General features: G+C 37.1%; 4 protein-coding genes across 4 annotated transcripts in view; 2 read left to right on the top strand and 2 right to left on the bottom strand.

Moving 5' to 3' along the window:
* Positions 1-307: 307 nt before the first annotated feature.
* On the top strand, positions 308-1,148 carry LOC134650020 (uncharacterized). The gene has a single exon (XM_063504836.1). The coding sequence runs from the start codon at positions 354-356 to the stop codon at positions 1,131-1,133; it is 780 nt and encodes a 259-aa protein (XP_063360906.1). The 5' UTR covers positions 308-353; the 3' UTR covers positions 1,134-1,148.
* A 1,028-nt stretch (positions 1,149-2,176) lies between these two features.
* LOC134650525 (uncharacterized) lies at positions 2,177-3,948 on the bottom strand. The gene is made up of 3 exons (XM_063505480.1): positions 3,794-3,948; positions 2,807-2,834; positions 2,177-2,381 (listed from the first exon to the last, which is right to left on the bottom strand). The coding sequence occupies exons 1-3, from the start codon at positions 3,866-3,868 to the stop codon at positions 2,209-2,211; spliced, it is 276 nt and encodes a 91-aa protein (XP_063361550.1). The 5' UTR covers positions 3,869-3,948; the 3' UTR covers positions 2,177-2,208.
* A 2,538-nt stretch (positions 3,949-6,486) lies between these two features.
* LOC134650285 (zinc finger matrin-type protein 2) lies at positions 6,487-8,860 on the bottom strand. Its single transcript, XM_063505245.1, has 4 exons — positions 8,661-8,860; positions 7,849-8,090; positions 7,129-7,281; positions 6,487-6,588 (listed from the first exon to the last, which is right to left on the bottom strand). Exons 1-4 carry the CDS (start codon positions 8,773-8,775, stop codon positions 6,499-6,501), a joined length of 600 nt encoding a protein of 199 aa, XP_063361315.1. The 5' UTR covers positions 8,776-8,860; the 3' UTR covers positions 6,487-6,498.
* Positions 8,861-13,732: 4,872 nt separating this feature from the next.
* Positions 13,733-14,688, top strand: part of LOC134650424 (BRISC and BRCA1-A complex member 2-like) — a 1,443-nt gene continuing 487 nt past the window's right edge. Inside the window, exons 1-3 of the mRNA XM_063505379.1 lie at positions 13,733-13,831; positions 14,078-14,376; positions 14,502-14,678. Coding sequence (XP_063361449.1) covers positions 13,744-13,831; positions 14,078-14,376; positions 14,502-14,678 — 564 coding nt within the window. The 5' untranslated portion in view covers positions 13,733-13,743. The remainder of the gene's footprint in view (positions 13,832-14,077; positions 14,377-14,501; positions 14,679-14,688) is intronic.

The following is a 14,688-nucleotide window of genomic DNA, read 5'->3' as shown; positions in this document are numbered from 1 at the left end:
AAAGAACGTCAGTTTTGACTTTTTGTTTTTGTTTGATTCATTCATAATTCATAATGCATTCATGTTTGATAATATTTCCAACTATTTCTATTGCTTAAGTTTAACCGAAGTTACTTTTTCAGTAGGTATTTAATTAAAATACAATACAGTGAAGGAGACCGTTTAATGGACATAGAATTATAACTCTTTCGACATCCTTATTTTCTACGTTTGAAGCCGTTACAACTGCTACAAGTAATGTTGAATTTTTCGTCTTTATTATGCACTATTACAGTTGACTATGTACTAGTTAAATAGAGTTAATGAATTGTATTTCGCTTACAGCTGGGTTTTGAGATATATTTTGATTGACAATGGATGCTACTGCACAACCTGAAAAGGAAAATCCACCAATAGGAAAAGATAACCCACCACCAGAGGAAGAAAATACAACAACAGACAAACAGAACACACTTTCAGATGATAAAAACGCTGTTGACCCCAGACTGAAAGATTGGAACAAGGATGAAATCTATGAGCTTCTGCAAGCAATCAAAGTGTTTGGTTCTCAAAATGTTACATGCATATCACAAAGTATCTCAACTAAAACAGAACAACATATAAAAGATGCCATTGCATGCTACAAAGAAAGAGCAGTCTCTAAACAAAATCCCCTTAAAAGAAAAATTTGGAGCTCAAAAAGACATGGCAACAGGCCACCTACACCACTAATAAGTTGGGCCAAGTTTTTACAAGATTCTCTTAGCTTCAAGGACCTACATACTGAAACGGCCACTGCTCTGAGAATAATTGCAGAATTTGACAACATACCCGCAGCTACACACACTGAAAACATCAATTTTAGAACCATATACCATTCTATAGCTAATGCCATGGAGGGTAAGGCAATAGCGGACAATGGGCCAATGGTTACCATTCTCAACAAGTGTATTGTTGATACTGCTTTAACCAGCAAAGCATTCATGCGTTTAGGAACATTGCAAAATGTTGTTGAATTGATTGACATGTCTGACAAACCATGTGTGTTGCCGCGGCCCACAGACAATTTTGAATTGGCAACCTTGAGGCATTTGGCATCACAAAGAACATACAATCCTCTAGGCATCCCTGAGCAATATCTTAAGCCAAATTAATTTAATTGAGGTGTATAGGAACATATAATAAAACTGTTTATTAATTTAAATGTTTTTATTACATTATGGCTTTAAAATTTTGAGGCATAATACCCCATAACCTTACACATAGACATGGAAGAATAAGTGCAACATTATTTAGGTAATTATGTTTTGTGTACATCTCAATAAGGGTTCAAAGATTACAAATATTGCCTGTAAGCATTATTGATACTCAATACTTACTTTAAAAAGTTTGAAATTTGTACAAAAATAGTTCATATTGTTTGAGAGAAGCTGCTGACAACCACTTCCAGAATTAATTCACTTTTTTTGCTTATTACTGTTTTACAATTTTATTATATACAGGTGCATGCAGCTGTCAACTGCGTACAATTACTCCACCAAAGTAACTTTCTACTGTTAGGTACAGACTTAAATTAATAACAAATTCTAAAATTTTGCAATATTGTGTCAAGTAGAGTCCAGACGAGCTGGGCAAATCGACCGATTTGATCAGGAAAATAATTGGCGCCAATCTCATCTAGCGTCCACACGTACACAATTTAATCACCAATTTGCATTCCATAGATACTAACTTCGAAAAATGGCATTTTTGTGTCCGCACCTGCTGATTTGATCGGCGAATCAAATGGCGTTTGCGTTCGCACGGACTGATTCAATCGGATAATTCATCAGATTGGCGAAAAATTGTCTCGTCTGGACTCCACTTTAACGAAACTCAAGGCTCACCAATTACAGTCCTTGACAGTATGTACCTATAATGAAAACAAGGTGCGTCCAGAATAGGCGAACGCGCCGCGAATAAGGTACCTGCACCAAAAAAGGACCATCATTATTTTTAACATGAACTTGCAGTTTTGGTACTTACTAGCGAACATGGAAGCAAAATTTAAATCCATTCACACTTACAAAAGTATGAAATTTTGAAAAAAGGCATGCTTAACGAACCGGGCCTTCTTTGACGCAGGTACTTCATTGTCTACATGTGTAATGCTCGAATGCATTACATAGTACCTACACAACGCGCGAATCGGACGCGCTACAACAGAAAGTTAAAGAGGTTTAAACGGTTTTAAGAGTTGAGCCACTCCACAAAGCGCGCGAACACTTTGACGGCTATCTTGATCACTCGGTCCCAGAAGCCGGGCTCGTCAGGTTCTTGTTGCTGCGTCGCGCTCAGGTCCTCGTCGTCGAAGGATTCAACTTGCCGCTTTTCGCGGAATAGTGTGCTCAATGGTGCGTCATCTGGAAATAATATGATAGGCGTTGGTCAACACACTATAGTCTCAGTTCTATCTTTTAGCGATAAGGGACCACTTTGGAAAACAATATAGGTAGCCAACCATTAGCCAACAAGGACCACCAACTGATTACTGTTTGAATGTAATTGTCTATGACGAATAGTCAATAAAGAGATCGATAATGTATCTCTATCTATTAAATCGCAGACCACTTTATAGTTGCTTTTAGTTTAGCCTACTCTTGTGGACCACCGATTGAGAACCACTGCTATAATAGTGTTTCAAAGGCAAACAAACAAGACCACATAGGTACTTTTAGTTTGTGATTAAGTGAGTGAATGTTTTATGAGTAGAAGTTTAAAATACGCCGACCTGTCTTTCAAAGCTTACCTAAGTCTTAAAAATAGTTTATTTGCTAAGTTTACTTACTTATTAATTCAGTGTCCGGAATTGCGATCTGAAAATAAAACGATTTAGTTAATTCATGCAGACTAGGCCAGTAAATTACTACCTTAGTAATGACACAGTATGTTACCGTTTCCGCTGTGACCTAAGATGAATTAAATAGGTATAATTGGTAATACACGATTTTATGCTGTTCTCGATAAGGTGCAAAATCAAATGACCATGCCGTAATAATGTGGTAGAGCTAATTATTATCACATAAGTAGAGCTTCTTCCTTTTAGCATAGGATTATTTTGTACAGCCAGTAAAGTCTTCTTGGAAAAAACTAAAATGAAGTTATTGGCACTTTTTTTCTGGCTGTCTTAAATATTCTTTTGTCCGTCACACGACGAGACGATGCTGATGAGCCCATACTTGATTGCCTATTGCCAATTTGTCAAACTATAGTGCATATATTACATGCTGCTTACCGTACCTATAAAGGTCCTTTCTCCTCTTTTCAATCAATCTGAAGAGTATACACAGATTAACACCTTTTCGCGATAGGTATTATGGCGAATTATGAATTTATTATCCAAACATTGTTATTTCCTAATCCCAGACAAAACAAAGGTCGTAAGTAGGTACTGTATCATGTTCATTATCATCATCTTCATGTTCAGTTAATTCTGAATTTTGATTCAATTTATATTTGACACTAGGCAGCAAAGTGTGTTTCCCTCTTGTACCGTAAAACCCTCGCAACACGCAATATTCTGCTTTTCGAACCACTCAAATTTTTGAATTCTTTCGATTGTTCAGAGTATTTCCAAATCTTAGGCACGAGAGGTAATTAAACAACCAATTCGCTAAAAAATAGGTAAGTACCTATACCTACTTATGCATTCATTTCCTTTAGATGTCACTCACAATGTATTCTTAAGGAACAGGAGGAGAAGGGACATTTAAATATAAACAATTTACCGACAATTTCTTACGAAAATAATCTTAATCCGTAGGTAGGTACTCACTTGATACCCATCTGCACATATCGAGCAGACCGCCACCAGCGCAACGATCACAGCGACCACAACGATGGTTCTCATGTCGAGGCAATTACCACATTACGTCCCCATGACTGTGAACTTGCGTTTTATACAAGGGCGTGGTTTCAGCTCGCTTGCGCGGGAAATCATGGCTTACCGAGAATACGCCACGGTAATTATAGTTTGTCGGTATGTTGTACATCTTTACCATGTTATAGAGTCAGCGATAAGTGCTGAATTTATCTAGAGTCAAATGGGAATTCACCTTTGTTTCGGCGTTTTACCGTATTTGGAAAAGACTTAAGTAAGTACCTATAGATATAGATATAAATAGTTATATGGATCATACACAAGCAATCTTGCTATTCTTTAATGCTAATCTTCATACGACATACCTAATGTAGTCAACATACTGAACTTTTATATGTACATATATCCAAGGATCGGCAACGCGCGTGTAACTCTCAGAGTTGCAAGCGCCCGTAGGCTGCGGTGGCCGCGTAACATCAGTTGGGAGCGGTACTCTTGTTTGCCACCGTCGTGGTTAACAGAAACATTCTGGGGTTCGGGATCTGGATATTTTTTTGTCAACTTGATTTTATTTTGGTACAGTCAGGGACATTATTTAGGTACTAGTTTCTGATGTTAAGCAGCATTATGCATTCCAGGGGAGTATTCTCATTTGTCCTCGACTCATTATGTATGGAAGCGGTCACGTGCACAAACGGACAAACGGGAATTACCTATGGAGATTTCTATGGATCTGATATCAAGATAAAGCAGCATTTCCGCTCTACAAACGGTCTATTCGCAATTGCAGCATGCAAACATTCATGTATCCTCTCCTATCGAGCGACCTTGTCGATTCAGTGTTCCGCATGAAAGCACCCGCACAATCGAGGGATAGTTTTGTCATCGCCAGTGGAACTAACGCGTAATAAACATTATATGACATGCGATTTCGTGGTTCAGGTTCAAGGGTACAGTCGTCCGCAATTATCTCTGACGAAGCGCGTGAGATTTAAGACACGCCCTTACTGCTCTGAAGATAAGGACGAGTTCCTAAGATTTTTTTGCGCTCAGTTGCTGAATTGCAGATGACTGTACGTGCGAGATGTTTTACATTGTACATATATTATAGGGATTTATTCGTAGAGCGTAAGGTTTCTTTTCCACCAGAGCTCTTTTTATGTAGGTTTAACCTTTTGGACGCCAATGACCGATATATCCGCACCGTAGGTTCAACGCCAAAGACCGATTAATCGGTCACAGACCACAGAGCAACATAGACCTACGTGCATATGCATAAAGTTCAATTTCAGTTTTGACACTTCGGTGATGTGGCGTCAGCGTGACAGCTTTTGTGTTTGACACGGCGTCGAAAAGGTTAACGTAGCGCAGTTTTGCTCTATTAGAAAAGACAGCCCACTGTTGAGGGGAAATGTGTTTAGTGTTTATCACTTGTGTGTTTGTATGTTCGCGATAAACTCAAAAACTGGGTACTGAACGGATTTTTATGCGGTTTTCACCTATCAATAAAGTGATTCTTGAGGAAGGCTGAGGTGTATAATTTGTTAAACCGTGCGAAGCCGGGGCGGGTCCCTAGTTCTAAATAAAATAAAACCAACACGTACAAGGTGGTTGCTCTCAGGTCAATAGCTTTATTTTCATACAGGTAGATGTAGGCATTTGTTTCGACGCCTTAGGTGGTGTCAAATTGATTTAACTATTATTTCGAATTACTCTTAAAACTTAAAATAACTAATTCAATAATCGACTTTCTTTATGTTAAAAATAAAAACAAAATGTGACGACACTATGTAAATTATGTTTATCTCATTTAGAATCAATAAATATCGTGTTCTAAGATGGTTCAACAGAAATAAAACAACTGTTACTAACTTACTCTATATAATTAAAGCTACAATTAGCCATTAAGTAAAATCTAAGATCCACAAAAATATTTATACAAATTAAATTCCACCCATTTTATGATAAAGTAGTAGTTACTTTAAGGCAAATGCATTTTGTACCTTACGTGGCGTAGTTGGTGGTTAGATTATTACAATAATGTAATATAATCTAGCTTTGAATGGACATTGACAAGACAACGTAACGCTGTAAGATAAAACGTGTCCCCGAGTTTGTATGTTGAAGCTTGTACGGCGCTGTTTTTTTGGTAACTGAGAATATAAATTTTTGACAACCTGAATTACCGCATAATGTACGGAGCTGTACAGCGCCATCTACATAAGCACCCAAATTTAAGCACGAATTTGTCTTCGACTTTACACATCTGGTACAACCAAGTAATCTTTGATTACAAATTTTACAGAGAGTAACATATCTGCGCCTGTTTTTAGGAGGTATATAAAGTTGCGGAAGATGTGCATCGCACCTACGACCAAGTCCCTATACTCATGTCATGACATCAATATTATAACACATCACTTAAATATCAGATGCTGTATACGACGATTTCTGGCAACTGAGTTCTGGAGCAGCATTTCCCAAACTATGGGTCGCGAGTATGTATTATATGCATATTGGTGAAATTGATCTGGTGGGTCGCAGCGCAGTAAACTTTGGAAAAGTTGGTTGTTGAAGTATAAATTGGTTGATTACCTCGCGGTCTTATTATAAGCTTCATAAAGCAAAGTCTGTGTGTTAGTGTAAATCATGTGTTGGCACTATTTCTTAGATCCGCCAAACCCAGAGAAGCCCATGATCTGGGCGAGCTCGGACTGCGCGGGGGTCTCATCCTCTGGCTCATCACCCTCCTGTAATTAAAATATATTTGATTAACTGCATTATCTTTGAAGGTTTATTCATCATCATAATACTAGCGTTTGTCCCGTACTGTGACGGGGTCCGCTTTCCTACTTTTCTCCTTCCACTTCACTCTGTCCTGGCTTCTATCTATTATCATTGAAGGTTTATTATTGAAGGTAAAGCCATCATATAAAATCAACAATACTCATTATATTGTCTAAGGACATCTGGAACACCTCTCATTATTGACCCTAAGACAATGTCCCGATATGGGGTAAGGCCAAAGAATGAAAAGGAGAGCTTATGTACAGCTTGCGTTTATGCACGGCAGCACTCGCAGCTCAGCTCCTTCAACTTCAACATTTATTCAGCAAATAGGCCACAAGGGCACTTTTACACGTCAACATTGAATTTACAAGCTAAAAAAACCTTGCTGAACACTTCGGCCAGTTCATGTTCTTCCTCTCTTCTAGTTTATTGTGTCGCAACTGTTGCATACATTCCGACACGGCAAGTTAAATAAAGCTTGTATAAAGAGGGTTATTTACCTGCAGCTTGCGCTTCTTGTCGCGGCGGCGCTCGCGGCGCAGCTCCTTGACGCGCGCCTCCTCCTCGGCCGCCTCGCGCAGCCGGCTGTCTAGCTCGTATTCCCGGATCCTCTCTTCCAGTTTGCGTTTGTTGCTTGCGAATCTCGCTTTCACCTAAAATGTTTGCAGTTATAGTAAGCTGTTGAGATTGGTGGTGATTATTGGACTTATTTTGGCCTTTTGAGTCAGAACACAGCAATATTATGGACAGAAATTGATAGTAAATGTTGTTATATTCTTGCAAAAGCTCATACAGTTTCATATGAAGCCACCATATACCTAAGAAATAAAAAACAATACTTATAAGTATGCATGGACCACAAAAATCTGTTAATCTTTTCACCATAGAACATGTTAATTAAAATAAATAGGCTGAATAAAAACCTGTTTATTCAGATAATTAGACTAGATCTTGCCTATAAAATTATATAATATAACCATTACAAGTGCATGTTTAGTTTGTAATTAAATAAATACTTCAATGATTTGTGCATTAGTGTACAAGGTGAGGAATGCATCTAATTAGGTATGTTTTATAGTTACAAGCACTGTATAAAAGACTAATATATGAATAAGTAAGTTAGAAAGGAGGTAAGTACCAAGAAGACAAGTACCAAAGAGGAATGGAAAAGATGTTTTGTCAACAAAATGATGAGTGGTTTGGGGTATATTACAAATTACCTGATCCAGTGAGCTCCTCTCAATCTTCATGGACATGCCAAGATTCCGCTGATGCTTCTTGCCATTGATGTGGTCCAGGAAGTTGATGGAGTCCTTGACAACGCAGTCGCAGACATTGCAGTAGTACCCACCCGACTGGGAGGTGGGGGTGTTCTTTGTGATGACAACACTCTTGCCCAATTTTGAGTCCAAGTCTACTTTGTATTCACGCTGCTTGAGGAGCTCTCTTTTTACTGGAGGTGCTGAAAATAATAAAACCATAAATAAATACCCTGGTGTATAGTTTTTTTATGTATATGATTTTATTGAGGTGTCATTAATAACCTATAGGTAACCTATTTGTTTTTTTTTGTCCACACATACCTAAGGAGAACAGACTTATTGCAGATTATACCATTGAAGCTAAGTCAAAAACTGCTATTTACTTGACTGCTGCCAGCTACTTGATTCAATTCCCATGGACACTGTCTGGTTCCATTCTGAGTGGTAAACACTCAAGAATGGAACCAGACTAATTTGATTGTCATTAAACTTACATACCTATAGCTTGAAATACTATTATTTATTTAATACTACATGTGTGGTTGATAACAAGACTATATAGTTCACAGCATGGCAGAAAAGTCTGCAAAATCTAAAAAAGGAACAAAGAAACGGTATGATTTACTAAAGCCCTAATGTAAAGCAGCTGGGTGAATAAGTGGATAACGTTTTTTTTACAGTCAGCCATATATATATCCAGGTCTAAAAAGTGTTTCTAAACATAATAAAGACCTACACCATTGTTATTAAAGATAAAATAGTTTCAGTACCTTTCTTTTTAGAATTCTCCTCTTCCTCTAACTCCGCTTTCAACCTTTCTGAAGCGATCTTCTCGAACTCATCCTTGTCCCATTTTCGACGGTGGTCGTCCGGTCTCATACTCATCTTGAAGCTCTGTTTGGAACAAACACGGATTATAAATGGAAGTATCTAGGAGCGATAAATAAAATATCACAACAAAACGAGGCATTCGTTGACGAATGGTTGACGAACACCTTTCGACAAAGAGCATATAATCACTACGTTCTTGCTTTTACCAATGTCAGTGTCAGAAATGAAAAACGCAGCCCGCAGGTACTTTTTTTTTTTTCTTCCATCTGGATAGGCTAAAGCTCTAAGCCATACTGCTTTGTCATGAGTAGATTTTTTTTCTTTTGTTTTAGTTCAATCCAGTAAACGTCTTCAGTAAATACTATAGTCCGTCAACCAAATCTTGTCAGTAGCAATGTAAAGCAAACTAAAGTAGGGCAACACTCAAAGAGCAGTATTGCGCTAAGAATAGCAGCAATGTACATCGAACCAAAAGATTTTTTTTTCCGCTGAGCGCGCCCTGCGTACGTCAATTCAAATTGTCACTCGCGGTTTATTGAAAAAATTTGAAACATGGACGGACAATTTAAAAGCGATGTTAAAACAATGTTAATCAAAATGATGAACAAATTTGAAGATATCAAAAACAACTTCCTATCGTAGTGCTTATATTCTCTTTGTTCCCTATCTATGTCTTCTATGTTTACTAAAATAAAATCATATCAAAATGCAGATAATTAGATAGTGCATATATTTGTTATTTACAATATAATATGCCACTTGTTAATGTAAATTAGTGTACTCTTCTGGATGAATATGACATACCTGTGTAATTTTTTTGATTGGTATATATTGTACAATAGGATTACATATTAAAAATAAAACAACTGATATTTGGGTGTTTATTTAATTTAAAGGTAAATAAGATAAGGGTCACTTTAGCTTACACTATAATTCAGGTCATTAATTGAAAAAATATAATGAAGTTAACAATGTTACCGGGTCACTTCAACCAAGCATAATACTCTGTAGTATTCTATTGCATCTTTGTAAATAGTCACAACTGATTGCTGAAAATATTAGACATGTGGGCCTATGGACGGTTTCCAGGACACAATTTATGGTCTTGTTGGATAGATTTAGGCATACGTTTTAATTTTATTTATGCCTTTTAACCCTAAAACAAAAAAACTGAACATAATCTTAAAAGTTCGAAAGAGTTCTTCCAGTATGTACTTGTCATAACCTCAATTTTTAGTAATGTTTACCATCAACGAGCATGATTGTACATTGTAGGCCCCTTAGCTTTGCTTATTCTTATTTAATGTATTGGTATTTAATGGTGACAGCAGAAATATCTCTTGAAACAGAAACGATTCAGAATGAAAACCAAATGAAAACAAATAAGGTGACGGCTGTCGTTCACGATCCACATTCCACAGATAAAACACAGATGACACGCATTTTGGAATTATTCGAACACAGTGTTGCTAACCCGCGATTTTTCAAATTTGCCGCCTTTTACTACTGACAAGATTTGGTTGACGGACTTTAATATGAAAACTGATCTGGATGGTTCATACTACAATTTGGACATTTGCATATAAACCGAATAATGTTCCAAAACCTATACAATCACAAACATGCCTACAACACGGTCTGTAAGGCCGCATAAACACGAGCGATTTTTCAACGCGCGGATAAAAAGCGTTTGGATGACACAAATGGATACATGTGTATTTATACCTTGGAGGATACAACTAAACGGAGTAGCCATTAACAGGCTTTCCCCTCTGTCGAAAATAGGCGGCCAACGGTCATACACAATGTATGGACTGACGTTTATCTGACATGGCTATTTTTACGTTACGCATACATTTGACGTTCCCCTCCCCCGCAAAAATCGGCAGACTGTTTTGTACAGAAAATTACAGACATGGCGTCTCCGTTTGATTATATCCTCCAAGATTTATACTGGATCAACCAAATCTTGTCAGTAGTAAAAGGCGGCAAATTTGAAAAATCGCGGGTTAGCAACACTGTGTTCGAATAATTCCAAAATCGCGTGTCATCTGTGTGTTATCTGTGGAATGTGGATCGTGAATGACAGCCATCATTTTATTGTTTACATTCTGAATCGTTTCTATTTCAAGAGAAATTTCTGCTGTCACCATTAAATACGAAGATTATGCATGACCTCGAGCAAAGCTAAGGTGCCTACAATGTACAATCATACTCGTTGACGGTAAACATTACTAAAATTTGAGGTTATGATAATTCACTCGAACTGACGTATGAAGCTGGTATGAAGGGCGGAAAAATAAACACGTTTTGGTTCGATGTACATTGCTGCTTTTCTTAGCGCAATTCTGCTCTTTGAGTGTTACATGGTGTTACCCTACTTTAATTTGCAGTACATTGCTACTAACAAGATTTGCTTGACGCACTATATATGGTAATGGACCCTATAATGGACGTGGAACCGGTAATGGGACATAAAACCACAAATCCTCTAAAATAAGTATGTAAAAGTAGTTTATAAACACTGGCAATATTTTACCATAAATAAGAGTCATAGAGCTGTTTAAGTTTGACTTTTTATTAATTTCGGTTACTTTTTAAGAAATTGGCGCCAACCCAAAAGTTGTCGTGTCACTGGAAAAAATAACCAGTAAGAATTCTTAACAACTTCGCTAAGAGAGGTGAGTTCATATATTAAATTGTAATTAATTATTACTTGCTGTAAACTATGAATGTGTTTTGTTAATTGCATTTACCATGAGATAAGGTATACAACACATTATGTTGTGACTCTAGAGATGTATAAAAAATAGTGGTATTTTGCCCAATCCCATTATAGGAGCTGTAAAACTGCATACCTCCTATGATGGGATAATTTACATAATGATGCTTGCCATGGCGTAATTTCATGTTTAAACAATACAGAAGTATAATGTAGTTACTCGTACGAACTATGTCAGGAGGTCTCCTCGAACTTCGGATAAATTAATATCGTTTTTACAAAATTTTATTTAACTTGCCCTGTTAGTTTGTATACAGGGTGGATTCTCTTTTTGGGTCAGTGAGGGCAGCTACCAGATCCCGTGCTGCGACGAGAAAACGGTCTTAGAAAACCTTCCCTCGATTTGAAATTAATGAAGATTGGCTTTTACAGATTTTGGAAAAAACATACAGGGTGCGAGAAAAAGGTAATTTTTGACAATCTTTTTTTTGATGCCAATCGATCCCATTCCTATTGAGGATCAAAAGCTTGTATGGAACTAAAAAAAAAAATCCGGCTAGAAAAGCCACAAATCGAGGAAAACTTTTCCCATACAATTTGTATGAAAATCAAAACTTTTATTTTTCACATGCTATTTTTCTATGCCAATTGATTCCATTCTTATCTAGTATCAATAGTTTCTTTGGGGTCAACTTACGATAATGTACTAAAAAGCCACAAATTAATAAAAACTTTTTCCATACATTTACTATGGAGAAAATGTGAAATTTAATTTTGACCACAAAAAAACTATTGATACTGGATAGGAATGGAATCGATGGGCATACAAAAATAGCATGTGAAAAATATAAGTTTTCATTTTCATACAAATTGTATGGGAAATGTTTTCCTCGATTTGTGGCTTTTCTAGCCGGATTTTTTTTTTGTTCCATACAAGCTTTTGATCCTCAATAGGAATGGGATCGAATGGCATAAAAAAAAAGTTTGTCAAAAATTACCTTTTCCTCGCACCCTGTATGTTTTTTCCATAATCTGTAAAAGCCAATCTTCATTAATTTGAAATCGAGGGAAGGTCTTCTAAGACCGTTTTCTCGTAGCAGCACGGGATCTGGTAGCTGCTCTCACTGACCCAAAAAGAAAATCCACCCTGTATTAGTGTGGTTCAAATCTTGGAAATGGCATTTGAGCCACTTTCGGATTTCCGATTGAGTTGAAATTTTGGATACGTATGCAAATCGGATGACAATGCAATCGGGTGACAAAAATGACTAATAACTAGTTTTTTGCCAAAAACTTATTCCCTATTCCAATATCTTATACTGATAGGGTATGCCCATTATAGGGGGCCCATTACTGGATCCACGTCCATTACCGGGGTTCCATTACTGGAGCTTTGGTGTCCATGACTGGAGAAAAAAAACATACTTTTAATTTATTAATTATGTGGAAACTAACTGCAGTATCTTTGATGCAACACGCCTGAAACATGAAAGAAGGATAGGATATTCATCTTTTAACAAGCTAAGCGGTAGAACTTTTACATGTATCAGGGAAATATCACAAATACTCCAAATTTCCTCTTAAATGTCCCATGACTGGTGCCGTTACTATAGGTACATACTCGGTCAAGCAGATCTTGTCAGTCGAAAAAGGCGGCGAATTTGAAAAATGTAGGTGCAAATGGATATCGTCCTATAGAAAATTTAAATTTCGCGCCTTTTTTTACTGACAAGATTTGTTTGATCAGCTATATATTCACATGATGAGCGTAGCACTTTTTCGACTTTAAACCTTAAACGTTGGTCATTAAATCGAATTTAGCGTGCGGACGGATTCAAGCGCTTATTTAACGCGCGTTGAAAAAGCGCTCGTACGAATGAGGCCTAACGAGGCTCCCGAGCTCCTGACCAATGACCTTGGTAATTTCTGACCATGATAATAGTGTTAACACACTATTACACCGCACCGCGACCTTGGTGCGTCGTACCCATAAGGTCGCGGCACGGTGCGGTGCGAAAGTGTGTTATCACTTTAAATAGGTATTCATTGGTACCTATTTGAACAGGCACTTTTATTTTGTCTTATCAGTTGTCAATGTTGACGTTTCTTTAACTTCATTCTTTCCGATTCCGACTTTGCCTAATTTGCAATCAAAAGAAAAAAATATTTTTCTGTGTACAGGAATCACTGTATCTTGTGAATATTTGAATAGAGCCAGGAATGCAGAAAATTCCATCTCTAACAGTTGAATTAAACTTTTATCAAACCGCTCAAATTTACGACAAGTAAACAAATCAAAGATGGGAACAGAAAGCTATGGAGTTATAAACGATATTGCACAAGTTTTTCGCCCATACATTCAAAACATATATCAGGACCTTAAATTGGGTATGTACTTATGTAGACTAATAAGTTATTAACCTCTTGTGTGTGTATGATAAGTTGATAAGGATCCTGGCCGAATATTAGTCATATTTTTGCATTTTATTCAACAACAACTATTTCTACTCATATCCAGCACAATCGAGGTTTGAACCCACGATTTTTGACCACCAGACACATGAAAGGTGGCTATTTGTACAAATTGTTTTCACCTAAGTAAATCTTTTTGATCCTAAATATTAATATTGACAGGATTATGCAAAACAAAGGTTGATATCGAAAGAATATCAGGATCTGCGGAAGGAGCCGAAAGTCAATTCCGATTAGTTCTACCATACTGTTCTAAGAAATTGAAATGGGAAGTAATCTTTGATGCTTCAACTCCATGGTTTGCTCCGGACTTTAGATTTGATGATGAGTCATTTCTGAATAATCTTGATGAAGACTTTTTGGAGGATAAAGTCCCAAGCCTTGCTAAGTGGAATGAGAATGATCCTAAGGCTTTAAGTGGAGTCATATCAGAGCTGCTGAATTTGTACAAGATTCATCAGGTATGTTTAAAATATTAGCTTATTTTAGAGACTTTCACCCAACTTTTTTACGAGGATAAATAAGCCATTTTGAGATATATATTATACCTTTCAAATTTCATTACAAAAAAATAATACTATTCCAGATTAGAAAATTAAATGAAGATGAGAGTTCGCGAGCTTACTTTGAGTATAGTGCCTTACTTGGGGATGCACTTACATCGGAAACAGATATTGAAGTGTGGGTCGGGAGCCATGTTGTCGAGTTCCTGATAAGGCTGAATGTCGACACTTCTCGATTGCCAGAGTTATTCAATGAAAGGTATGGATACC

This window comes from Cydia amplana, chromosome 8 (genome assembly GCF_948474715.1).
Source record: "Cydia amplana chromosome 8, ilCydAmpl1.1, whole genome shotgun sequence".
Lineage (NCBI taxonomy): Eukaryota > Metazoa > Arthropoda > Insecta > Lepidoptera > Tortricidae > Cydia > Cydia amplana.
The sequence above is the reverse complement of the archived record's forward strand: the minus strand, read 5'-3'. Positions and strand labels throughout refer to the sequence as shown.

What these genes read in the sequence shown, in the direction of transcription:
- LOC134650525 (XM_063505480.1), bottom strand. Translation starts at nt 3,868, where the DNA reads ATGAGAACCATCGTTGTGGTCGCTGTGATCGTTGCGCTGGTGGCGGTC. An exon ending in TATGTGCAGATGGGTATCAA is followed by an intron (nt 2,835 to 3,793) that starts GTGAGTACCTAC and finishes TTTTATTTTCAG; the next exon opens with ATCGCAATTCCGGACACTGA. An exon ending in TCCGGACACTGAATTAATAA is followed by an intron (nt 2,382 to 2,806) that starts GTAAGTAAACTT and finishes TATTATTTCCAG; the next exon opens with ATGACGCACCATTGAGCACA.
- LOC134650285 (XM_063505245.1), bottom strand. Translation starts at nt 8,775, where the DNA reads ATGAGTATGAGACCGGACGACCACCGTCGAAAATGGGACAAGGATGAG. An exon ending in AGAGGAGCTCACTGGATCAG is followed by an intron (nt 7,282 to 7,848) that starts GTAATTTGTAAT and finishes CAAACATTTTAG; the next exon opens with GTGAAAGCGAGATTCGCAAG. An exon ending in ACAAGAAGCGCAAGCTGCAG is followed by an intron (nt 6,589 to 7,128) that starts GTAAATAACCCT and finishes TTTTAATTACAG; the next exon opens with GAGGGTGATGAGCCAGAGGA.
- LOC134650020 (XM_063504836.1), top strand. Translation starts at nt 354, where the DNA reads ATGGATGCTACTGCACAACCTGAAAAGGAAAATCCACCAATAGGAAAA.